General features: G+C 43.6%; 1 protein-coding gene across 1 annotated transcript; it reads left to right on the forward strand.

Annotated features, from left to right (window-relative positions):
- The first annotated feature begins 14394 nt into the window (after positions 1 to 14394).
- Positions 14395 to 26256, forward strand: DDX20 (DEAD-box helicase 20). The gene is made up of 11 exons (XM_017869687.1): positions 14395 to 15299; positions 15719 to 15813; positions 18442 to 18610; positions 19208 to 19322; positions 19440 to 19582; positions 19717 to 19855; positions 19956 to 20014; positions 20984 to 21066; positions 21419 to 21524; positions 21644 to 21745; positions 24505 to 26256. Exons 1-11 carry the CDS (start codon positions 14999 to 15001, stop codon positions 25668 to 25670), a joined length of 2478 nt encoding a protein of 825 aa, XP_017725176.1. The 5' UTR covers positions 14395 to 14998; the 3' UTR covers positions 25671 to 26256.

Below are 26256 nucleotides of genomic sequence, written 5' to 3' on the forward strand. Positions count from 1 at the left end.
ATTCTCCAAGAGATCCCTTTCTATGGGACCCACCAGATGTTCAGAGTGAGAGCCGCCCCCAAGGACAGAGTTGTGGTTTCCAGTCCAGCTGAAGAAGTTCTGTAGTTGAATACTATGGGACCGGGATAGAAAGGACCCAGCGTTGACATATAGTCCACAGAGGGGGCCTTTAATGCGGAGAAACACCACAAAATGGTTCCCCAAGTTGAAGGACCTTGCTTTGCTCCATCTCCAGTCTCCAGCACGGTAGTCAGATGTAAGAAACTCTGAGTAAACGTTTGTGGATCTGTGGCTGAAATAGTGTTTTCGTTTTGTTTTGTTTTGTTTTGTTTTGTTTTTTGAGACAGTCTCACTCCCAGGCTGGAGTGCAGTGGTGTGATCTTGGCTCACGGCAACCGCTGCCTCCCAGGTTCAAGTGACTTTCGTGCCTCAGCCTCCTGAGTAGCTGGGATTACAGGCGTGCCACCACGCCTGGCTAATTTTCGTATTTTTAGTAGAGACAGGGTTTCACCATGTTGGCCAGGCTCGTCTCAAACTCCTGACCTCACGTGATACGCCCGCCTCAGCCTCCCAAAGTGCTGGGATTACAGGCATGAGCCACCATGCCTGGCTTGGTGAAATAGTCTTTAGGGTCCAGCTTAAGCCCCAGTTTTCTCCATTTCTGAGACTTCATGGGCTGGAATCCACTTGGAAGTTGGGAGGCTGACTAGGGTTGAAAATCCAAAAGAAGTGGGCTGATCTCTTGGCAAGAACCTAGGATTGGGTGGTTAGGTCTTCTGTGCTGCTGACAACAGAGTATGACCTTGCAAAAATGCTTTCTTTTTACTGGGCCTCAATTTCCCTTGCTTATGGGTTTAAACCTTTGTAAGTCTGTAACACTTTATACTCCTTACAAAACTCTCTTCTGGGCTGGGCGCAGTGACTCATGCCTGTAATCCCAGGACTTTGGGAGGCCGAGGTGGGCGGATCACGAGGTCAGGAGTTTGAGACCAGCCTGGCTAATATGATGAAACCCCATCTCTTACTAAAAATACAAAAATTAGCCCGTCGTGGTGGCGGGTGCCTGTAATCCCAGCTACTCAGGAGGCTGAGGCAGGAGAATCGCCTGAACCCGGCTGAGGTAGAGGTTTCAGTGAGCCAAGATCACGCCACTGCACTCCAGCCTGGGTGACAAAGCGAGACTCCATCTCAAAAAAGCAACTCTCTTCTGAAAACTAACTGTGAAGTAGTTAGGAGCAGGGGAATATTTACCCCATCTTGCAGATGAAGAATGTATTGTTAGCAAAGTCAGCTCACATTCCATCCATTTTCAGGTAGAGAGAGATAGCAAGAAAACAAATTGATAGTCATAATACCAGTGCAGAACTCAAAAGAGAAGTTTCAGACAAGTCTGAGGTGGTATCACTGTGTGGTTCCCACAAGACTTTGGAGGACAATTACTGTCTAACTCTGAAGTCCTTTCGTGGTGCTGGGCGGGGGCGGCAGGGTGCCTAGGCCGCTTACCTATTCTCCCTTGCTTCTGAAGAAGGCCAATGTTACCCCAGGGGAGTGTGTGTTGCGGGGTGGGGGCGAGATCTCTCTCTCGCCTTGCTTTCTGAAGAGCCGTAACTCTCATCTGGGCAGAGCAGGCAGGTGGAAAAAGTAGGAAAAATAGCCTGCCTTCTGCTTTTATTTTAAAAAAGGATTTAAGTGATAGAGAATAAAGCCTGTTGCCATGGTTATATAAACATGGATAAATATTTCTGGGCTGAGGATGGGGCTGGGGACATGATTCATTTTGCTGAAGAGGAATCAGATGGCTCAGCCTCCTCCCTTCCACCCACCCACCACTCTCTGAAACTCAGCCTGGAGGATGAGGTTATCTCATTCGAAATAAATAATAAAGAAATCAAAGGTCTTTAGACTGGTTGTGAACATACTTTCTTAAAGCTGTTCAGAGCTGGGGTGGAACCCTCAGAAGGTACGTAGCCATTTGCCCTCCACTGGTCGGCACTTTACCTGACAGAGAGGGTGCAGCTCCTGGAAACTGTGTCCAGTGCTGTCAACTCTTGGGACTTGACTGCCTAACCTGTCCAGGGAGGGTGGCCCCCTTTGTCCCACTGCCAGAGCCTGAAGCTCCTGACACCTATCAATGAGCTCAAATGAAGAGACAGAACCAGTTGTGTCCCAAGGGAGCTCAGATCCTACATTAAATAATGGAAACACCGCCATTCTCCTGGCTCCAGATCCATAGGATCTGTGGCCCCCACCTGGAGGTCCCTATCCACCAGGACCTAGCCAGCTCTGGAAGACATACCCGAGTGAGGCAGTGTCCAGCTTCTCATCTCTACTGGCAACAGGAGAGCTGGAGAGCACATCCTGGTGCAAGGAGAGAGATACCTGGTCACATACCAGTCTGGAAACCTCATCATAACATCACCCTCCCAAGGGCAGGGGCCCTATCCCCAGTGCCCTCATTCCTTGCCCCCAACTGTGGCTGCCAACAACTATTATCCCAATCCCATCACCCACCACATGCTGCCCGATCATCAACAGGAAAGGCTGACCCTAGAGATAAATACATGCTGTTGGAATGTGTTCAGATATCACTGCGGAACTGTTTCTCTCTAGGGAGAGGACCCTGCCTGACTGGCTGGCCCAGAGGTGCTGAGCAGAGACTGTGTACATGTCTGAGTGGGAACACATTGGGATGGTAGGGGAGGAACTGGACTGAGGCCCAGCTATTCTTGAAAGAATCCAACTCCTAGCTTTCATGACATCTTCCCTTGTCTACCTTAGACAGAGGACTGGGCTCCTCTGACCCTTATAAGTCCAATACCAGGAGGGACAGCTGAGAGGATGAAGTGGCCTGTGTGTTGGGGAACCTTCTCAGTTCCAAAAGAAATAATCACTTTGGGTTTTAATTAAAAATAAAAATAAAAAAACAAACAAACAAAAAAAAACCTTTGGACTGGGTGGAGGAATCAAAGACTGTAGTCATAAAAAGCTCCATGAACTTTGGGTGTCTTCAAACAAAGGTTGTCATTCTCTTACAGATGGAGCGACTCAACCCAAAAAGGTTCGTCTGTATAGTGATGGAATGTGGTCTCCCGGTTTTCAGCATAGCACTAATTCAGCTATTCTACTCTTCAGAAAGCAGGAGGGAGGTGCCCTAAAGTGGATTATTGAAATGATGAAAGCCACTGAGGAAGTGAGTTCTGATGGTCCACATCCACGGAATTGCCATCATTTTTTTCTTTTTCTTTCTTTCTTTCCTTTTTTTTTTTGGAGACAGAGTCCCGCTCTGTCACCGAGGCTGGAGTAAGTGGCGCAATCTCGGCTCACTGCAACCTCCGCCTCCTGGGTTCAAGCAATTCTCCTGCCTCAGCCTCCTGAGTAGCTGGGACTACAGGTGTGTGCCACCATGCCCGGCTAATTTTTGTATTTTTAGTAGAGACAGGGTTTTACCATATTGGCCAGGCTGGTCTCAAACTCCTGACCTCGTGATCCGTCCGCCTCGTACTTTTACCCATAGTGCTAACTCAGACCACCACTCTCACAGCCTTTACTTCCTTATAAAGTCACTGGGCTTCAAGATTAGGCTATCAATTATAGAGTTGCTGAAACCTCTTAGAGAGGGACTGAAGGAAGGTGATGGAAGAAGAAATAGCAGTATGGTATTTTGAGTAAATTTCATGTATGAATAGCTCCCAGGCTATCTCTGAACAGTTTTCAAGTGCAAAATTAGATTTGTCCAAATAATGAACAAGTAGTCTGTGGGCTGATACTCACTTCTATATGGAATAATTTGGAGCTATGGGCTTGGTGCTTATGATGCCTAAGCAAAGATCTCATTGCTACTTGGGAAGCAAGTATTTCCATTTTGCAAACATTTACTGGAAAGGAAGCAAATATATATATATATATATATATATATGTGCATATACATATATATAAAATATATGTGTGTATATGCACATACACACATATATATATATACACATATATATATATACACACACACATATATATATATACACACACACATATATATATATATATATATATATATTTGAAACAGGGTCTCATTCTGTCGACCACGTGGAGTGCAGTGGTGTGATCACGGCTCACTGCACGCTTGACCTCCCCTGGCTTAGGTGATCCTCCCACCTAAGCCGCCAAAGTAGCTGGGACTACAGGCACATGCCACCATGCCAGCAATTTTCTTTCTTTTTTTTTTTTTTTTTTTGTAGAGACAGGGTTTCGCTATATTGCCCAGGTTGGTCTTGAACTCCTGAGCTCAAGCAATCTGCTCACCTCAGCCTCCTGAAGTGTTGGGATTACAAGCGTGAGTCACCATGCTGGGCCAGGAAAAGCAACTATTTTTGAACTACGAAGAACATGTGAAGAATGCCAGGGCACAGCTAAGGGAAATATGGTATTTGTGCAAACTAATGCTGGTGGATGCAAACTGTAGCAGGAAGGAAAATGGCTCATTCCCAGGACTCTCCTGGGACATTCTGCAACATCTGACACTCCAGAGGCCCAGTGCTGGCTGCTCTGTAACCTTACCATGGCCTGGAACTCAGAGCAAAGGCTCATTTTATCACATACCACTTGGCCATCTCCACTAGCTAGCTGTAAGCAAGGACCGGTGGTTGGCAGCTTGCCAGGGAGAGACATGTTAGCAAGAGGGAAAGAAAAGCCACCTGCTTTTCCTCCTGAGACCATGGGGTGAGGGGAAAAAGAGGTCACATCTCAAGTTTGGCTGTCTGCATATTTGCTTCTACCAGGCTAGCTCTTAAGTCTCTTCTGCTGTTTTTCAGGAACCAGAGAATTCACATAGCTCTGATTAGACATCAACTTGGGGCATGCTAAACATTTCAGCCTGGACACCCTGAGAGGAGCCAGTGCCATTGGCGACAGCTGCTTCTGTGAGGGCTTTTCCTTGGCCAGAGAGGCAGGACCCTCTCGTTGGCATTTTGAGGAGCAGTGCTGGGTGGGCAGTGACTGCACTAGCAACAGTCTATACCAAGAGAAGGCCTCAAATTCCCAGAGCGAGGCCAAGAAACACTGCCGCCGCTTAACAAGTGAAGACTCATAGTGGAGAATAGGAGCTGAACATGCGAAGGAGTTTGGGCTTTACTGCCTTCTCTCCAAGCATTGGACAGATCTTCTCTGCTGTGATTATTCTCCATGAATCATCATCCATAGAAAGTGACTGAGGCAATAGAAAGTGAATAACGAATCCCTCAAATAGGCTTTTGTGTTTCTGCCTGGAGGGTTTTGGAAATAACTTGCATCTTAATCTTTTCGACTTAGAATCATAGAATTTGGGAGCTGAAAAGGACCTTCATTAGGACATGTGGCCTCATAGAAAGACTGGAAGAAAAGATTTGTGGGTATGAGCCTCTGGTTCATCACTAAAAACAGGCATAGCCTAACATATATTGGAGGCTTTCCTTGTGTCAGCTACTCATTTATTCTTCCCAAACCTTGGGAGGCAGGTGCTGCTATTCCTCCATTCTGCAGAGGAGGAAGGGAGATGAGGAGACAGTAGATCACCAGAGGGCACCATGAGGGATGTGCTGGAACCATCATGTGGCGCTGGTCCTGGTTCCAGAATCCACATCCTCTCGGTCATTCTACTCCCTCATCAAGTGGCTTTGGACAAGTAATTTAACTTCTTTGGGTCTCAGTTTTCTCCTCTGTGATCTCTAAAGTTTTAAAATTGCTAACAGTCTGCATCTGCCACCCAAGCATGTGTTTTTACAAGTCAGAAAAGTGTAGCACAGAAATGTTAAGTGATTTGCCCTAGGTCACTCAGGTTGCTAAGGGCAGAATCAGCACAGAAACCCAGGCCCAGTGACCACTGCCCCCAGGCAAGACGTCCTTCCCTTCCACTCCACTTTGGCAGGTGTTCTAGGGGAATCCAACTCCTTGCCTTAGAGGATACCTGTTCGATGATATCAGATAGACTGGAGATGTTACGTTTTGGTGTGGCCAATCATAACACCAGGATGAGCTTAGGAGGCTGGTTGTATTTGTCTATTTAAGTACCTCCAACCTGTCTATCTGTCTGCTGTTTGTCTGTCTTTCTCAGGTCATGCATAGTGATCAAACCCCGCCTGGTAACCGTAGGGAAAGAGCATGACTGGTGTGTCTATGCATGCCCCCGGTGGTATCTCCAGTTGTTTGTCCTTTTCATGCAAATGTTGCCACCTTGTGCCAGCTCTCTCACCCAGCTTCCTTCATGACGACAGTGGTTGCAATTCTGCTCCTCTCTCCTCCTTCCCCTGTCCTTGGCTCCCTATGTCCAGAATCTGATCATTTACTGGTGTGCACCTGGGATGTGATGTGTGCCTTGGGAGGAGACAGGGCCCAACAGGATCTCAGCTGTGCTCTGGTAATCAGTGTGCACCACATTACAAGCATCCCCATCCCAGTATCCTCCCTATTGAAAAAGAGATGGGAAAGGGGTGGGTGTGTCAATAAACACACCATTGAAGGCATCTGAAATAGAACAAGGAGATCCTGGGTGAGGCATTATTCACAATGTGTATCCATATATGTGTGTGAGTGTGTGTGTGTGTGTGTGTTTCAGACAGTCTGAAATGAGCTCTCACCCACTGGTGAGTGGAAAATTAGCTTTGGCAAGTGAAGAACTGGGTGACAGGTGAGGAAGCCAGCAGGGTATCAGTGTTATCCTTCTACTACTGCTGTTTCTGTGTTGCTAACGACATCTCTCCCACCTCTCCCTGTTCCATGAAATATAAATTAGATAGAGTAGAAATGACTTGGAAGGGCTTGGGCATGTGGGAAAGTGATATGAAGATGTTACAATGGCCTTGTGACCTTGTAAGCGAGCCATGTGCTTGCAGGTGGGCTGCGCTAGGCCAGTTGGGAATTAGCATTTTCCTGACGGCCCATGAAGCAAGCTGTGTGGTTTACATTTCTAGTGGGTGGAAGAAAAGATGGCACTCCAGGGACTAAGTCCTAGGAAATTCTGCCATCTGGCATAATGTTGGAGGCAATATGTACCAGGACCAGGAGGCAGGAAATCTGGGTTCTTGGGCTGGCTCTAGATTGGCCCTGTAATCTCTAATGCCTCAGTTTCTCTAATTGTAAAGTGGGACAGATAATCCCACTGCTACCTTCTTGTGAAGGTAAAGTATGCAAAGGCCCTTTGAAATGTCGAGAGCACAGTTCTAAATGTGAGGCTTGCCTGCCAAAGGAATTTGCCAAGCCTACTGGGAGGCAGCAGTTTGCTTCTGTGTCAGTTTCCATGGTCTGTGCTCAGACAGGTACTTAAGCATCTCACATCCATAAATCTTAGCTCCTATCTATAGTCAGCAAATAAGAAAAAGGGCAGGCTGATGCTCTGCTTCTGTCTGATCTTCTTACCAATCCTACCCTCGCCTCCCCTCCCCCTGACCTGATGCGATGATCTTGCTGCTCTCCCTCATCTGCTCTGGGCCTGTCAGTTTAATTTAACAAGGTTGTGGGAGAGGTTTGATTTAATCAAACCAGTTGCTGTATCCATCCTGCTCAGAGGTCCCTCAGTGTCACCACCGAGATTCAGATTAGACAGTGACAATTACTTCTTCTTTCCTAGCTATTGCCTCCCCCCTCCCTTTCACTCCCTGGAGGGAACAAGGAGGCAGACCAATCTCCTGGGACCTAAGAATAGATGCGGGAGGATCAAAGGAGGGAAACAGGCTCTGGCCTGAGAAAGCCCCTCTCCATGCCTTACATGGCCTTGTTTAAGGCTGAGCAACAGCCCAAAGGGTGGGGGGAATAGAAAATGTGAGCAAAGCTGCCTTGCAAAGGCTCAAGGCTGCCTGAGGACAGAGCTGTGCCATTACTGATGGCCCCACAGAGATAAAACCAGTCTCCCTTATTGTCAGAAAAGTGGGGTGGAGGGTGGGTAGAGAAGTAAGATAGCTGCATGCTCTATGTACTCCAGACCATGAGCATTTATTTCCAGGTTCTCAGCCTGGATTCTGGGGTCTCCGGAGCTGGGAGACAACCACAACAACAGGAAGGCGAGGCCCCATCCATCTGAGCTTCTGTGGCTCTGTTCTTGGTGTGGAAGCTGCAGTGACAAGAGGAGATGCCACCTGAGCCAGGGGCTCAGGGGTGGCTGCGTGGGTGTGAGGTAACTATGCTGTGGGTGTTGGCGTGTGTGTGTGTGTGTGTGTGTGTGTGTGTGTGTGTGTGAGCCAAGGCAGGGGAGTCTCTGGTGCAGAGCTCAGAATTCCAGAACAAATCTCTTTTGTTGTCATTTAACCCTTTCATTTCCCTCTCTTTTCAGGAAGTGGGTGCTCAGCACCTCTTGTTCTCCTAAGCAGCTCAGAGGAGAGACAAAGGCCTCTCCAAGGGGAACCCATACTTAGGGTGATAGAAATTCTTTTTCTTTTTGCTGCTTTGTGCCACATTCTTCCATTGGTCAGCAGGCAACTAACAGGTGTACCCCTCCCTGGGCCCCCTTCAGAGTCCCCCTCCCTGCCATTTGTCTCTCACCCAGATATCCAGCAGACACCACTATCCACAGGAGCTGAATATGATTAGCAGAAACCCTTCCTGACAGCTCCAAAGAGGATCCCTCAAATGCATATTCTATTGAGTGCATCTCATTGGGGCTGACAGCCGCTTTATCAATTAAATTCCACATTCCCAGTCTTCAGAGATGCCATGAACCTCCCTCCCTAATAAATCATAGGCCCCCAGTTATTGTTAAATGTCCCATCAGTCTCTAATAAACTCCCTGCCAAAAGGGGCAGGTTATTTATTATGCTGCCTGGACAAGAATAAATTGAGCCCCTTTCTCAAAAGGAGAAGAGCAAACATGCCACCTTCCTCCCTAAAGACTGAGGCAGTGGTGTTAAATGGGACAATTAATCAACGTGGGCCTTGTGCAGAGAGGAATCTGGTCTGAAGCCTGAGGGAGGATCACCTGGGGTTCTCTTCCAAAAGCCAGTGAGGCAAATCCCCGTGGTTGGGGGTGGCTGTGCAGTGGGCATGGGCTCAGGCTTTTGCTACTTCTCCCTCTTTCCTAATTTCTGAGGCTAGTCACCCCATAAGCCATGGGACACATGTAAAACACGGGTATTTTCCATGTTGGGAGGTAGCCAGCTAGGATTGGGCAGGGTCATGAAATAATACATTCTATCCAGAAGGGCAGAAGTTGTTTCTTGATAAACTTGATACAACATAAGTTTATAGATGGTGCCAGTTCACTAAACAGATGGCTCAAGAATATAACAATGAAAGTATCTGTGGCCAGGCAAAGCAACTAGGAAGCAAAATCTCAGTTGTGCTTTGCTGGATAAGCAGCATATACATAGGGATGGCACTGGCACTTGGAAAGCAGTGTACCAACACCTAAAGTCCTAGGAACTGCTAGGTCTAAGAAACAGTGTGTGTTGTGGGCCTTTCCATTACTTGTCTCATATTAGATCCCAAACCTAGGTGATGCTCCAAGGTCTGCAAGTGAGGATCCACACTGCTCGGCTTTGCCATTACCCAAGCCCCAAGTTACATTTCCAATTGCATTTCTTTTTACTGCTAAATAACACTACCCACCTTTGGAAGAGCATAACACACTCATTTTATATTCCTTACGGTAGCAAATGAGGTGCTCCTTACTATAGGGCCAGTATATCTCTGCATCCTCATGTCCGGGTCATTTCTGCCATACCTGCCTCCACTCACAGTAGAAGACTTAACTTCCCTAAATGACTATGGCTTTCATGCTTCCACGCCTCTACACAAACTGTTCTCTGTGCCTAGAATATCTTTCTGAGACTTATCTGCCTGGTGAGCTCTCTTTCCACTCCCACTGCCTGAAGAACGCCTTATTCATCCTTCAGGATAAGCTCAGGATAACAGCCCCCACTGCTTCACAGGACTTGAGCTTTGTCTCTTGGTGCTGCTGCCTTGGCAGAAGTGCTGGACTCCAGGAATTAGGTAAACGATGATCTTGTATGTGCAGTTGTTCTCTCATATTTCCATATATACTTTAAGCAACTTTGATTTGGGGTGTGGAGGAGAAGGACATAGAGAAGAAAGCTATTGCTCTTTGAATACCAAAAGCTGTTTTCCTCAATTTCTCAGAAGTTCTCACTCTCTCCCACATGACAGCCACACTTTGAATAACTAAGGCCCTGAAAAAATGTCAGTAATGCATCTGATTTTACACCAGCTTGTGCTACTTGCATATTTCATGCTTGGTCATTTCCCTAGCTGGGCTGTCAACTCTTTTAGGACAGAGGGTAAAAAGGGCCTAGACTTTGCTGTCAAATAGATCTGAGTTCCAATCCTAATTATGAGCTCTGTGACTTTGAGCAGATTAGTAATCTTCTGAGGAGTTATTTGAGGGCAGCATCTTCTTCGGCATCTGACACACAGAAGGCTTTTAGGATAGAATCCAGACACTAGCCTGGCCTACACTTCATTCTCCTGCCTCATCAAAGCTTACTGTCCCATTTGCATTCTTTTTTTTTTTTTTTTTTTTTGAGACGGAGTCTCGCTCTGCCGCCCAGGCTGGAGTGCAGTGGCCAGATCTCAGCTCACTGCACGCTCTGCCTCCCGGGTTCACGCCATTCTCCTGCCTCAGCCTCCGGAGTAGCTGGGACTACAGGCGCCCACCACCTCGCCCGGCTAGTTTTGTATTTTTTTAGAAGAGACGGGGTTTCACCGTATTAGCCAGGATGGTCTCGATCTCCTGACCTCGTGATCCGCCCGTCTCGGCCTCCCGAAGTGCTGGGATTACAGGCTTGAGCCACCGCGCCCGGCCGTCCCATTTGCATTCTAAGCTCTTTTAGAATGTGCTATGGTGGTCCTCACCTCCAGACCTCCGTTTTCCCCTCCTCTGTCACAAGGCCAACTTTGATTCATTTTTCAGATCTTACCGTAGCTCTCACTAATGCTAGGAAGATGTGGCAGAGATTGTTAGTTGCCCCCAATGTCCTTTCTCCCTTCCTCTATAGTAATGGACCTCCTCTCAAATCAGTGTATAGCTGGGCATGTGATTGTCTGGAAAAATGACATTTCCCAGATTTTTCTTTTTTTTTTGCAAGAAGGTATAACTTTATGGCTAATTTCTTTCCAAGAAATGCCAGATAATGTGGCAGCTTTTGAGAACATTTCTTAAAAGGACTGCTGGCATGATGACCATTACCATTTCTACTTTCTATTTTGAGTCTTCCTCCTTCCTGCTGGCTGCAATGCAAACATGACGACTGGAACTAGAGCAACTGTTTGGGGACCAAGACAGAAGTCTGGGTGCTTAGGATCTTTGTGGACCAGGGCTATCAGTCCTGCTTCCAGAATTCTCTACAAGGGCAAAATGAACTTCTATCCTGGGGAGGTAACCTCCTATTTTGAGGTCTTACTTTCAATCAAACCTAATCTTGACTGCTAAGTCTTTCTTGGCTCCCCACATCTGGTTACCTCCCTGACTTCAGTAGCACCCTGCACTTTATACAGCAAATGAAGCCACCTGTTTGTGTGCATCTGTCTCCCTGAGTGCAGAGGCTCTGTTTACTTTGTTCTAATTTTGTATCTCTAGCACTTGGCTGATTTATAGGTGTTCAGAAAATTTTTGTTGAATGATTAGAGATGTTTTGTAGATTGAATGCAAATAATAATATTGCCTACCTTGTGTTGCTCTGAGGGTCAAATGAGAAAAAGGGGCTTTAAAACCTTAAGTTTCCTTCCCTTCTTTCCACATTCCCCCACCGATCCTCACACCCAGGGTGGGCCACCTTACACTATGCCTTCTTTTTGCTGTTTTCTTTTCCTCTGGGTTCAGAAGCTTCCAGTGCAAAATAATTGGACGAGATAATTTGAATCTTAACATCCATTCTGAGTCTGTCACTCTCACCTCTTCAGTTCATATGAATCTCTTCCTCCTCTAGCTCCCCGGAAAGGCTCTCCAGGTAGATGGAACAGCAAATACAAAGGTATTGAAGTGTTACAAGCCATGGAGAATTAAGCATTTGGGCTAGTTTGGTCTGGTTGGAGGAGGTAGGTGGACTGCTCTGCCAGAGAAGAGACAGAGATCCCACTGTTATTTATCTGGGGGAGGCTGGGAGACAGACACAGTCTAGCCCATTTCTGTATGTGTTATCCTCACGCCTTACCTAGTTATTAAATGATCTCTTGCTTTTGTGTTTTGTCTTTATAGTACTAAAAATTATGGTCAACAACACTGTTATAACTTTTGACTAGTGAGAAAAAAATTTTTGTGTTATTCACCATGGTTCCCAATAAATTGCAGTGCAATATTTGTGTCTGTAAAACATCATAAACAACAAATGCAGTAACAGAATGCCTATAAAACTATAAATGTTTTCTGGAAATGCAGTCTTTTTGCTTTTCTTGGGATAATCCTGTGGTTCTTCAGCGGTGATTGGTGTGAGTTCTACAGAACCACTGCTATGTGCATGGAGATCCAGCAGAGATTTTTGAGCAAGAAGGTGTCAAGCATTCAATGTTTATTGGGTCCACCAGGTGCTTGGTGCTGGGCCGGAGGGCCTAGGATGACAAAATTACTGTCCTTGAGAAGCTCACAGTTTATTTAGTGTGAGGCACATACAAGTAACCAAGCAAATAAAACATAAGAGCCAGACTGGAATTATTGATAGTGTGCTGTGGGACCCTGGGGTGGGGAATAAAAAAGGGTGTCAAAAGGAGCAGGATCTGGAGCTGGACCCAAAGAGCCTAAGATATCCACTTAAGAAAGATCACTGCAGCACCTGTGGGGTACATGGCTGGGATAGAGAAGAAACTCTGGCCAGAGAGACCATTCAGGAGGTTTTTGCAAGTTAGGATGATACATGGACCTAAAATAGGGCAGATGCTATGGAGACTTAAGAAGAATGGATGAAATATTTGGAGGCAAAATTACTTGTGCTCAGTAAATTGTTAGAAAGTGGGGAAGGAGTCAAGAATAATTCCCAAGTTTGGGGTCTGGGGATTAGGCAGATAAAAGAGGTGAGGGCACTAAGAGGAAGGCTGGGACCTTTAGTGCCATCTCCTCCATCAGTCTCCATTCCTTCAAACGGATAGTTGACATTTTCTCAATATTTTGTAAATTTCCAGGCAAAACAAACCGTCAGGACCACCTTCCAATGGTATTACCATGTCAAAGCCCCTCCTCTATCATATGGAATCTGGACCATCACTGTGTGTGTGTGTGTGTGTGTGAAGGGGGTAGGGACAATGACCAGTATTATAATCTATGGACAAAGTTGGGGTTGGTTGCAGAATATATTTAAGTTTAGTATTCTTTGTATTTTAAAAAAATTGTTTACTTTTTAGGAATTTGAGACACGGTCTCTTCATGTTGCCCAGGCTGGCAACTCCTGGCCTCAAGCGATCCTCCCACCTCAGCCTCCCAAGAAGCTGGGATTACAGGTGCGAGCCACCCCATACAGCTAAGTTTGGAATAATGAATACGGCTGAGGTCCAGAAATATTTAAATTTGGCATGATGACTAAGAGTTTGTTATAGGAGCTCAATCATTTGATAAATATTGAACATTTCCTATGTGTCAGATTGCTTTTCCCACTAGGGATGCAGAGAACAAGACAAAATGGGTCCTTGTCCTCATAGAGTGTGGGAGACAGGCAGTAGACATATAATTTCAGGTAGTTATAAGTATCAGAAAGAAAAAATAAAGCAAAACAAAACAAGAGAGTGCTGGGAAAGGCCAGGGAGCAGACAGGATGACAGAGCTGTCTTAGGTGTTCAAGACTTCTTTTAAGGCCGGGCGCCGGCTGGCCTCCAAGCCTGTAATCCTAGCACTTTGCGGAGCGCCGGAGACGGGCGATCCAGGCACCAGATCGAGACCATCCTGGCTGAACACGGTACAACCCCGTCTCTACTCAAAAAAAACGAAAAACATACAAAACAAAAACTAGCCGGGCGAGTTGGCGGGGCCCTGTGTCACAGCTACTCGGAGGCTGAGGCGGGAGATGGCGAAAACGCCGGGAGGCGAGCTCCAGTAGCTGCGAATCCCGGCCACTGCGCACCCAGCCTGGGCGACAGAAGCGAGACTCCGTCTCAAAAAAGAAAAAAAAAAAAAAAGACTTTTAAAAGGAAGAGCTCTTTGAAAAGGTGATATTTGGGCAGAAGTCCACAGCAAAGTGGCAGAGACTGCTAGCCGCCTACGCATGAAATGATGGGGGAAGGAGCAATACAGAAGGCATGTAACATTTCAGAGTCTATTAGGCATCCGAGGGGAGGTGCTGCGGAGGTGGATGCATGGAGGCAGATGGATGCATGGAGGCAGATGGATGTACACGCCTAGAGTCTAAAGGGAGATCTGAGGCGGGGATATGAACTTGGAAAATGTCAGTCCGATTCCAGGTTCCAATTCAACGTACTTTTATCAGAGTTTACTGTGCGCCACGGACTTGCTAGGGGCTGGGGGTCCGGAGGTAAATTGGGTTGCACAGCAGACGGACACAGCAGCCAACGTAGTAAACCCTTGGGTCCGGCTACGCTCTGGGCGCACTCTGCCAGCACAGAGGAGCAGCGAGTGCAGAGCGGGTAGTATTGGGGAAGAGGCGGCCGCGGAGCGAGACAGGCTGGCGGAACGGAAAACGGAAGCACGGGGCGGGGGCGTGACGCACCGGACACATCACAAAGAGCGCCGAGAGGGCGGTGGCGCCGGGGGCACGGCTTGGCGGCTCCGCCCAGAAGAGGGCCGAGAGGCGGGGCGGCGCCCCCACCGCGGGCCCGCGGCGCCCTCTGCAGGCTCCAGGCAGCGACTTAACAGTTGCCTCATCTTTCCTCTCCTCCCTCATGCTGCTTTCCTCAGGCCACATTTTTTGTGTGTCTGGGTAGTGTTCCCTAGTCTCTCAGCCTCCGACTCCCGTCTCTTTCCTCCACTTCCAGGCCAGACGTGTTAGTGTCTTCGTGGGAAAACTGCCAATAAAGTTTTTCCTCTTCTCGCTCCCAGGATCCCCGCTTCTCCTCAAGCACCGCGAGATCTGACTGTGCGGCTACCATGGCGGCGGCGTTTGAAGCCCTGGGAGCCGTAGCTGCAGTGGCGACTGCTATGCCAGCTGAGCATGTGGCCGTGCAGGTCCCGGCCCCAGAGCCAACACCCGGGCCTATCAGGAGCCTGCGGACCGCTCAGGATCTCGGCAGCCCGCGGACCCGCACGGGGGACGTGCTGTTGGCGGAGCCGGCCGACTTCGAGTCACTGCTGCTTTCGCGGTCGGTGCTGGAGGGGCTGCGGGCGGCCGGCTTCGAGAGGCCCTCGCCCGTGCAGCTCAAGGCCATCCCGCTGGGGCGCTGCGGGCTCGGTGAGAGCGGGGGCCCGGGAGAGGTCGGGGGTCGGGGCGGGAGAAGGGGTACTGAGGGGCGGCGGCGGCCAGGTCCTCACTGCAGCTCGGGAAGAGCCCTCGGTCGGCTCCCGGAGCAGGGCCCGGCCTGGGGCTAGGTGGTACGCTCAGTTAACTTATTTGTAAAACTAAGGTGCACTATTGAACTTGAAGATGGTTAAGACCTTTTTTAGCACTGACAGGTGATTCTAAGTTTGAGAAGACAAACGGTAAACGGTCAGGGACTAGGCGTGTTCTCTTACGTTTTTGAGAATCAAGTAAAAATGAAGGTGCCAATTGGGAGAATCTCAGGAGACCCTTCTAGTTCTCTGATTCCATGCGAGCCCCTAAGCTGCTTCCGTGAGTACTGGCTAGTGATAATTTTTTTTTTTTCTTCGCAGATTTAATTGTTCAAGCTAAATCTGGCACTGGGAAAACCTGTGTGTTCTCCACCATAGCTTTGGACTCTCTTGTTCTTGAAAACTTAAGTACCCAGGTGAGTTAGCTCAGAGGACCAGAGGAGGATGTGTTACGTGGACTTTACCACATGTCAGATGAAATACCAGTAGCCCCTCAGAGCTAGAAGTGAATTTGATGAATGATTGAGTTAAGTGGTGGTGGTGGTGAACTTTGGAATTTTCTATGCGTACCTTATTTAAATAGAATAAAGCTACCATATGTGTCAGTTTTCTCACTACTTGGTGATACAGACAGGGATTCTTTTACTTACTAATGTGAGACTTAACATTTGACTTGATTCATGGTAATGTAGTGCTCTGGCTATTGCTGATAACTGCAGGGTTTGTTTTTGTTTTTTGAGAGGGTATGGCTCTGTCACTTAGGCTGGAGTGCAGTGGCGGATCATCACTCACTGCAACCTTGAACTCCTGGGCTCCAGTGATCCTTCCACCTCATCTTCCTAAGTAGTTGAGACTACAGGTGTGTGCCACCACACCTGGCTACTTTTTGTATTTTTTGTAGAGATGGGGGTCTCTTCAGTGTTGCACAGACCGGCCTCGAACTCCTGGGTTCAAGCAGTCTTCCCACATTTGCCTCCCAAAGTACTGGGATTATAGGCATGAGACACCACACCCGGTATGCAGGTGGTTCTTAAAGCTCTGTAAATGTATCATATTGATCTCCCATCTTCTAGGTTGTCTTAGAGTGTTTCTAAGATTGCCCTACCCAAATTAGCAGGAAATTTGGGTTTGGGGATCATTTCTTCAACAAAGATTTGTTGAGCCCATATTACGTATGAACAGTATGTCAGGCATTGGGGATTCAAAGATGAATTAGATGTGATTCTCATAACCTTACTTTGTAGTTTAATTGTTATGGCAGACTGTATTTCAAGTTCTCAGGCATTGGTATATCTGATGATGAGTCTTCAACAGTGGTTTTTAACCCAGATATCCATGTTCATCACCTGGGAAGCTTTTTGAGTCCATCTTATATCTGCCAAATCCTAAGTGATGTTGCACATTGGAAATCCTCCTACTTCCCAAGAACCTGAGCTAGTCTAATTGTAGACTAAGATGTATTTGAGGTTTTGGCTTCTGATAATTTGCCAACAGATAAAATGCTAAAATCCTGGAAAAGTTTCATAAATTCTTTTTTCTGAGTCTCACTCTGTTGCCCAGGCTGGAGTGTGCAGTGGCACAATCTTGGCTCACTGCAACTTCTGCCTCCCAGGTTCAAGTGATTCTCCTGCCTCAGCCTCCCGAGTAGCTGGGATTACAATTGTGCGTACCACATGCCTGGCTAATTTTTTCGTAATTTTGGTAGAGACGGGGTTTTGCCATGTTAGCCAGGCTGGTCTTGAACTCCTGACCTCAGGTAATCTACCTGCCTCAAGCCTCGCAACATGCTGGGATCACAGGTGTGAGCCACCATGCCTGGCAAATTCATATTTTTAATTTCAGATCTTTGGATTATCACAGTTATATTATTTTGTGTGTGTGTATCAAAGTAATACATATTCATTTTTAGAAATAGGGAAAGTTCAGGAAAATTAGGAAGTACCAGAAAATAAAATCTGTAATTTCACTACCTAGAGAGAAACTGCTATTAACAGTTTTGGCATATTTTCTCCTAGTCTTTTTTTTTAATCAATTTTTTCTTTTTGTAGTTAAGAGCAAAGTTTTGTTTTCTCCTTCTCCAGTAGTTACATTGCAAAGTTTTTACCGTGGCTCTCAAGGCCTTTTGTGATCTAGTCCCTGGAGCTAGATCTCTGACCTCCTTTACTTTCCCCCAAATTCTGTCACGTAGGTCTTCTTTTTCTTCCTTAAACACACCAAGAACACTGCCATCTTATGGCCTTTGCATTTGTTGTTTCCTGTTGGTGAAAACGCTTCCCCAGGTGTCATATAGCCAGTTCTACTCTATGCCGTACATGTAGGTCTCTGCTCAAGTGTTACCTCCTTAGAGGAGGGTTCATGATCACCTCATTTAAAATGACTCCCTTTCCCTGTTTGATTTTTTATGATACTTTTCATTACCTGTCATTACTTATTTTTGTTTATTGTATATATTCTTATCCAAGAATGAAACTACTGTGAGGGCAAAGACTTTATACTGTTAACTGTTGATTCCCCAGAAACTAGTATGTTGCCTAGCACAGAGTAGGTTCTTACTTAATATTTGTTGAATGAATGAATAAATGGAATACAGTCAGCCCTCCCTGTCTTCAGGTTCTGTATCAGCTGATGCAGCCAACTGTGGATCAAAAATACTCAGGGGCGGGGTGGGGGAAGTATAAAAAATAATACAACAATAAAAAGATATAAACAAAACTACAGTGTAACCATTTACATAGCATTTAAATTGTATTAGGTATTATAAGTAATCTAGAGATGGTTTAAAATATGTGGCAGGATGTACATAGGTAACATACAGATATATGCAGTTTTATATAACAGACTTGAGCATCTGCCAGTTTTGGTATCTGGGGGCTTCCTGGAACCAATCCCCTGTGGATACCAAGGGATAACTGTATCTTACCTTATCAATAAAAACTCGTTTGAAATGATCATTTAAATGAAATATAGTGTGTCATGTAATGAATATACCAGTCCCCTATGTATTTATTTCTCTGACTCAAAAGTATACTTTGTTTTTTTTTTAGATTTTGATCTTGGCCCCTACAAGAGAAATTGCTGTACAGATACATTCTGTTATTACAGCCATTGGAATCAAAATGGAAGGCTTAGAGTGTCATGTCTTTATTGGAGGAACCCCATTATCACAAGACAAAACCAGACTTAAAAAGTGTCATATTGCTGTTGGATCTCCTGGTAAGATAACAATGCCTGTTGGTAACCAGGGCTTTTAAGGAACTACATACTTTTAATATAACAATAAAGATATATGGGAGTCTTTGATAACTGTGATAATTATTTTGATTAGAAATAATTAAGAGCATTAGACCAGTGAGATTTAGACACATGACTGGTTTACCAGTGGAATTTATGAAATCCGCATTCCTAAGTATGTTTGAGAAGACATGGGATAGACTTTTGAGAAGAGGAGAAATGAAATGACTTTCAGGAGGCCCTTCTAAGCCATGGATTGGGATTATTCTTTGGCTTCCCTATTATATTTGGTTGTGAATCACTCAGAATCAGAATCTTGCATTCAGTGCTTTAGGTCTTTTGATAGAAGTGGTGCTTATTTACTGGTGATGAAACGTGAGGGGACAACAACGAGTTTAGGCAAGATCAGGGCCCCAGATTTCTAATTTGTGGTTTAGTGTGTACATGCATAATGAGAGTTGAATCAGGAAATTCAGCAGAACAACCTGTGAATAAGTAGAGTAACATTGACTGAGATTTACACAAATTTGGTACATCATAAATATTTCAATTTTTTTTTTTTTTTTTTTTGAAAATTAGGCAGAATTAAGCAACTCATAGAACTTGACTACTTGAACCCAGGCAGTATACGCCTCTTTATTCTTGATGAAGCAGATAAGCTTTTAGAAGAAGGCAGCTTCCAGGAGCAAATAAAGTAAGGAAAATAACTCACTTGACTATTAAAACAGTGTCCCAAAGTATCTATCTATAGCTTTTCCAAGTGGTGATTATTGTCTGAATACTTTACATGGTGTCTGTTTTTATTTTGTAGTTGGATTTATTCTTCCTTGCCTGCCAGTAAACAGATGCTGGCAGTATCAGCTACTTACCCCGAATTTTTGGCTAATGCTTTGACAAAGTACATGAGAGATCCCACTTTTGTAAGACTGAATTCCAGTGATCCAAGTCTCATAGGTATGTATAGCTTTTAGGTACTTATATTATTGGTTTGTTTGTGATATTCTGGAGCTTTCCCTTGCCTAGTTGTCTCTTGCTGTTTATTGGTTACCATTAGCATATATGTTTTAACTGATAGCTCTTCTTTGTAGGTTTGAAGCAATATTACAAAATTGTCAATTCATACCCTTTGGCACATAAGGTTTTTGAGGAAAAGACTCAGCATTTACAGGAACTGTTCAGCAGAATTCCATTTAATCAAGCTTTAGTCTTTTCTAATTTGCACAGCAGGTAATGTAACTTAAAAGGTCATCTGGGGAACTTGTGAAATAAAATGATAGTCATGGGGCAATATTTGTAAATTTGTAACCATTTGTGTTACATTTCATAGAGCACAACATTTGGCTGATATCCTTTCTTCTAAAGGCTTTCCTGCTGAGTGCATTTCAGGTAAGTTCATCTCTTAACTTTAATCTTTATTTAGTATACTGACTTGAAGCCTCCAAAGTCAGGAAGAAGAAATACCACTTCATGAGTTGTCTTGAGAGTGTGAAATTATCTTGTATCTTTTAGAGTAAAGGAATTTTCAGGCTTATTTTTCATTGGAATTTGATATGTCAATATCATTCTGTTTTAAGGAGTAACTTGGTATATAGTAAAAGTTAGAAAACTAGTGTTCAGAGAGACGTAATTTTATTAGAATCTCTCACAGCCACAAATAATTCTATAAAACCAAGTTTGTCTGTGTTAATATAAAAATATTTTTTCTTTAGAATTTTTTTTTTTTTTAAGTAATCATTGTTAAAATGCTGGAGATTGCTAACTGAATTGACTGTTTTATGGTTTTGTGGAAGGCAAAAGTGATTGAGTTCTTGCCGCAAAGTTAAATGGTTATTGCTGGCATAATAAGAATGAAAGAGTCAAAGGATTTTTTGATCAGTGAGGTCCTTTTTAGGATTTTGTTTGGTGTCAGCTTAGTTTTTAACCTGTTGGCATGAGCTTGTTTAGTTATGGTATATCATAAGATACTGGGGAGACTATTTTCTAATGAACCAATATTTTAACTATAGATCACACTTTAATACCAAATTATAAACAGCTGATTAAAGCATTTGTCTTTTCCTAAGAATTGCTACTTATACTTCATATGTAACTTTGCAAATAGAATGTTATATATTCAGGCATGGCTTGATCACTATTTAAGATGGATTTTTGAATTTCAAGTTGATTGCCTAAACCATATTTTAAAAGACTTTAACTTTGGATCTTAACCTAGATTTGCACAGAAGGACAGAATTAACTGTGGTTGGTGTATTAAAAGTGTTAAGACTGGGTCTTACGTTTTTTACTTTTTGTGGATTTGATAAATATGTATTAGCTTAGTTGTTTTTATGTGACTTTCTTTTGGGATCCTTTTAGGCAATATGAATCAGAATCAGCGTCTTGATGCTATGGCTAAACTGAAGCAGTTTCATTGCAGAGTCCTCATTTCCACAGATTTGGTAAATTTCCTATTCAGTTTGGGTGACTAATCCATCTTGACATATGTTCTATTATCAGATGTACAGATATCATCTATTATTTTATGTAGGTGTATCTAACAAGAATACCAGAAGATAATTATCTTTCCGGTGCTGAGGAAAATACTTTCTTAAAAATGTCTTTAATATGTTGATCTTTGTCCTTGAAATTAGTCATTAGGAATGAACTTCCTTTTCCTCTGCTCCTCAATATTCTGTTCTTAATTTGGCTCTTGGTTAAACTGGAAGAATATAATATGCTGGAAGACTATAATATGCATTGGTAGCTATGCCATACAGTTAATGCAAACAAATAATTGCTATCTTCTTTAAGACTTCTCGTGGGATTGATGCTGAGAAGGTGAATCTGGTTGTAAATCTGGATGTACCATTGGATTGGGAGACATACATGCATCGGATTGGGAGAGCTGGCCGTTTTGGTAAAAAAAAAACAAGTTTGAGTGCTTACTTTAAGGGGTGGGATCTGTAATGTGACAGGTGGGCTTTGAATATTATTTTTGTGAAAATGATTTACTACCTAACATTCTCTCTGCTATAGGTACATTGGGACTGACAGTGACCTACTGTTGCCGGGGAGAGGAAGAAAATGTGATGATGAGAATTGCCCAGAAATGTAATATCAACCTTCTCCCTTTACCAGGTACATTTCATCTGTTTCATTTTGCTGTCAAAATAATTATAGTGGTGATAAGCATAATAAAAATATTAATAATAGCTAACACAGAGTGCTTATGATGTGCTGGGTACCGTTCCCAGTCCTGTATGTACGTTAACTCATTTACTTCTCACCATACTCCTGTGAGGTGTGTGCGATTGTTTTGTAGATGAGGATATTTAGGCATAGAGAGAGTAAGTAAAGGTGTTACAACTAGTAAGTAGTAGGGAGGGGAGTGCAAGCTAACCACTGGCACATGAAAAATGAGAGCTGGCTGGGCGCAATGGCTCATGCCTGTAATCCCAGCACTTTGGGAGGCCAGAACGGGTGGATCACCTGAGGTCAGGAGTTCAAGACCAGCTTGGTCAACATGGTAAAACCTCTTCTCTACTAAAAATACAAAAATTAGCTGGGCGTGGTAGCAGATGCCTGTAATCCCAACTACTTGGGAGGCTGAGCAGGAGAATTGCTTGAACCCAGGAGGTGGAGGTTGCAGTAAGCCGAGATCAAGCTATTGCACTCCAGCCTGGGCAACAAGAGTGAAACTCTGTCTCAAAAAAAAAAAAAAAAAAAAAAAAGGAAAAAAAAAAAAATGAGAGCTATATTAACAAATTAGCTTTATTAGTTAGTGGCTTTGCAATTTGATTTTATTCTTTGATACAAGGGGGAATATTTTACCTCTTTTAAATTGCTGTGAACGTAATTCTTGCCATATTCTCCTTTGTCACCATGTGGAAGGAACAGCATCTTTAATTTGAATACTATTTTGAAAAATTGGAGTGAAATGTTTTCTTTTGATTTCAGTTCAGTCATTCGTTCTGCTTCTTTTTAAGTGCCATATTGGAAACAGTGTATGTTTGAAACTATTAATGATCTCTTAAAAACAAAAAAATTCTAAAAAACCCTTGAGTGGAAATATGGCATGTTTGATGTGCATGTTATACAGAAAATGTGCATTATAAATAGTGTATATTCATATATAGATGTATGTCTGTATAGAAAAATACACATATAGGTCACGCCTGTAATCCCAGCACTTTGGGAGGCTGAGGCAGGTGGATCACAACGTCAGGAGATCAAGACCATCCTGGCTAACACGGTGAAGCCTGTCTCTACTAAAAATACAAAAATTAGCCGGGCATGGTGGCAGGTGCCTGTAGTCCCAGCTACTTGGAAGGCTGAGGTGGAAGAATGGCATGAACCCGGGAGGCGGAGCTTGCAGTGAGCTGAGATCCGCCATTGCACTCCAGCCTGGGCGAAAGTGCGAGACTCAGTCTCAAAAGAAAAAAAAAAGGAAAAATACACATATAGTATATACATGACTTTGTAGAATATGGGATATTTAATTATTGAATAAATATAATTTAGTATTTTACCGATTTTGTATTTAATTATTTTACAAAGCTAGATTAAGCACAGATCTGGGAGTTCTATGTATTCTAGTAGATCGGGTTAGTAATAACTCATTTTATGATCTTTTACAAATCTCTGTAATTGCTCTGAGCTTAGAGTCCTGATTTGCAAAGTACTTTAGAGTAAATGGTCTTTAGGCTCTATGTCAGTTCTAAAACTGTCAATTCTTTCTGTATATAAGTCTATTCGTAGTCTAATATGGGAAAAAAATTGAAAATTGGTAGAAGAGGGTTAAGACTTTTTGTAGGATTCAGTATCATAGCATCTAGTGATAAAAATTGCCTTTGGATACTGGAAAATGATATATTTGGATCTTTATGTAATGTTAACAGGGCCCTGAAATCATGAGAAAATGATATTCATGCTGTTAGGTCTATATTGGACTGGGAGCTTGTGTAACAACAGGTGTTCAGATGAGTTTCCTGGGGCAGAACTAGGAGGGAAATTGGCCTGTATTACAGGACTAGGCAAGCAAGGGATATCAGCTGAGTAGTAATGAGAGTTTTAATCATAGAATCTGTTCAGCAAAGGATCAAGAGACTTCATTGAAGTTTCCAGACCTGTTGGATTTATAGATAACATGGAGCATAAATAGCAACAACAGGCAAGATCTTTGTAAAGCAGGGGCTTGATATATCTTGTCTGCCTAAGACAAAAATTGATCACACTTTGAAAGTTCTGAGTGCTGGAAGCAAATTGTCACACCTGGATGGAATAGAAAATTTAGGGGGTCGAAGCTAGCAAATTCTTTAAAAATTAGAAATGTTATTTCTAATTTTCATAGTCACCAGATCTTTTCATAGTCATCTAGTTTTTTTCCCCTATAGAGGTTTTCTCTCTATTGTTAAGGGCAGTGATTTCTCCCTGTTGGAGTATTGGGTGACAGATTTAGTTGGGTGTACAGCATTGCAGTTGTAATATTTTGTAGTCAATAAGCTTTGGGGAGCACAATCCATTTTCTGATATCTTGTTTTGCTGTCAGAAGTATTGAGATAAAGGGGAGGGGCTGTGGAGAGGGAGGAGAGAAAAGATGGGAGAATTGCAGCAGACTTGTACATTATTCCTAGAGTAAGCTCTTTTTCTAGTGAGGGTGAGGGGAGATAGTGCTTGTGAGTATGGGATGGGTCTTATGTATTTCTTAGGCAGATTTCTTTATTACGGGATTGCTTCAGTCTTTAAAAATATTAATATATCTATTAAACATCTTAGTATATTTGCATATTTTGTTTCGTAAATGTATTTGATCATAGAAAACTTGATGAAATCATTCAGAAAACAATGGTCTAGAGTAGCTTGAGAATTTTAATACATTTGTCTTCTTTTTTATGTAGATCCCATTCCTTCTGGTCTGATGGAAGAATGTGTGGATTGGGATGTGGAGGTTAAAGCTGCTGTGCATACATATGGCATAGCAAGTGTACCTAACCAACCCCTAAAAAAGCAAATTCAGAAAATAGAGAGAACCCTTCAAATTCAGAAAGCTCATGGTGACCACATGGCGTCCTCTAGAAATACTTCTGTATCTGGACTATCAGTCAAGTCAAAAAATAATACCAAACAAAAGCTTCCTCTGAAAAGCCACTCCGAGTGTGGAATCATAGAAAAAGCAATGCCACCAAAAGAAGTGGGCTGTGACAGGCAATCTGAAGAGCAAAAAATGAAGAATTCTGTTCAGACCCCCGTTGAAAACTCCACCAACAGTCAGCACCAGGTCAAAGAAGCTTTACCTGTGTCACTGCCCCAAATTCCTTGTCTGTCTTCCTTTAAAATCCATCAGCCATACACATTGACTTTTGCTGAATTGGTAGAGGATTATGAACATTATATTAAAGAGGGGTTAGAGAAACCTGTGGAAATCATCAGGCACTACACAGGTCCTGGGGATCAGACTGTGAATCCTCAAAATGGTTTTGTGAGAAATAAAGTTACTGAACAGAGAGTCCCCATATTGGCAAGTAGTAGCCAATCTGGAGACTCTGAGAGTGACAGTGATTCTTACAGCTCAAGAACCTCTTCCCAGAGCAAAGGAAATAAGTCATACTTGGAAGGCTCTTCTGATAATCAGCTGAAAGACTCTGAATCTACTCCTATGGATGATCATATTTCTTTGGAACAACCTCCAAATGGAAGTGACACCCCCAATCCAGAGGAATATCAAGAATCATCTGGAATCCAGATCAAGACAAGACATAAAGAGGGGGCTAGCCAGAGAGCTAAGCAGAGCCGGAGAAACCTACCTAGGCGGTCTTCCTTTAGATTGCAGACTGAAGCCCAGGAAGATGGTTGGTATGACTGTCATAGGGAAACACATCTGAGTTTTTCTGATACCTATCAGGATTATGAGGAGTACTGGAGAGCTTACTACAGGGCATGGCAAGAATATTATGCTGCCGCTTCTCATTCATATTATTGGAATGCTCAGAGATATCCAAGTTGGATGGCAGCTTATCACATGAATACCATTTATCTACAAGAAATGTTGCATGGTAACCAGTGATTGTAGGATATACCTGAGACCATCAGGAACTATCAACAAATGATACCTTTGGATATCCATCCTCCTTGACTTACAGTACAGTGGTGTATAATGGCATTTCTGATAAACTTGAAAAGACTTGAGGCTTTCCACTGGGACACATCCATTTTTCAGACTGTTTTGATTTAGGCCAGGTATATTATCTTCATTTTTAAGAGTTTCTTTAAGAAATTTCATCAGATTCTTGAAAGATAATTTTTGGGACATAGAGTTGGAAGTTTCAAGGTGCCATTTTCTATAAGATCTTCCCAAAAGAAACATTTAAAAAGATGACATACATACCACTGCTTACTTAAACACAATAAAAACAGTAGATTTGAACAGTAATGTTAGTTTGCTGTGGAGTTCTTTACAAAGGGCTTAGGCCGCATTTCCTTCTATAGAGGTGCATTCTTGTAGGAATTTGTGGCATGGTAGATCAGAAAATCCTCTTAGGTTTAGGCAGGAGGGAATATTTAAACATTGTTTTAGATTTTCATAAAGGTATTTGATTTGATCTGTTTGCTTCCAGTAAAAATACTTGTTTTTAGTAAAAAATTTAAGTATA

This window comes from Rhinopithecus bieti, unplaced genomic scaffold, assembly GCF_001698545.2.
Source record: "Rhinopithecus bieti isolate Rb0 unplaced genomic scaffold, ASM169854v2 scaffold_3040, whole genome shotgun sequence".
Lineage (NCBI taxonomy): Eukaryota > Metazoa > Chordata > Mammalia > Primates > Cercopithecidae > Rhinopithecus > Rhinopithecus bieti.

Coding starts and splice junctions, on each gene's coding strand:
- DDX20 (XM_017869687.1), top strand. CDS start 14,999: ATGGCGGCGGCGTTTGAAGCCCTGGGAGCCGTAGCTGCAGTGGCGACT. Junction 19,583..19,716: donor CAGTGATCCAAGTCTCATAG/GTATGTATAGCT, acceptor TCTTCTTTGTAG/GTTTGAAGCAATATTACAAA. Junction 21,746..24,504: donor CAACCTTCTCCCTTTACCAG/GTACATTTCATC, acceptor TTTTTTATGTAG/ATCCCATTCCTTCTGGTCTG.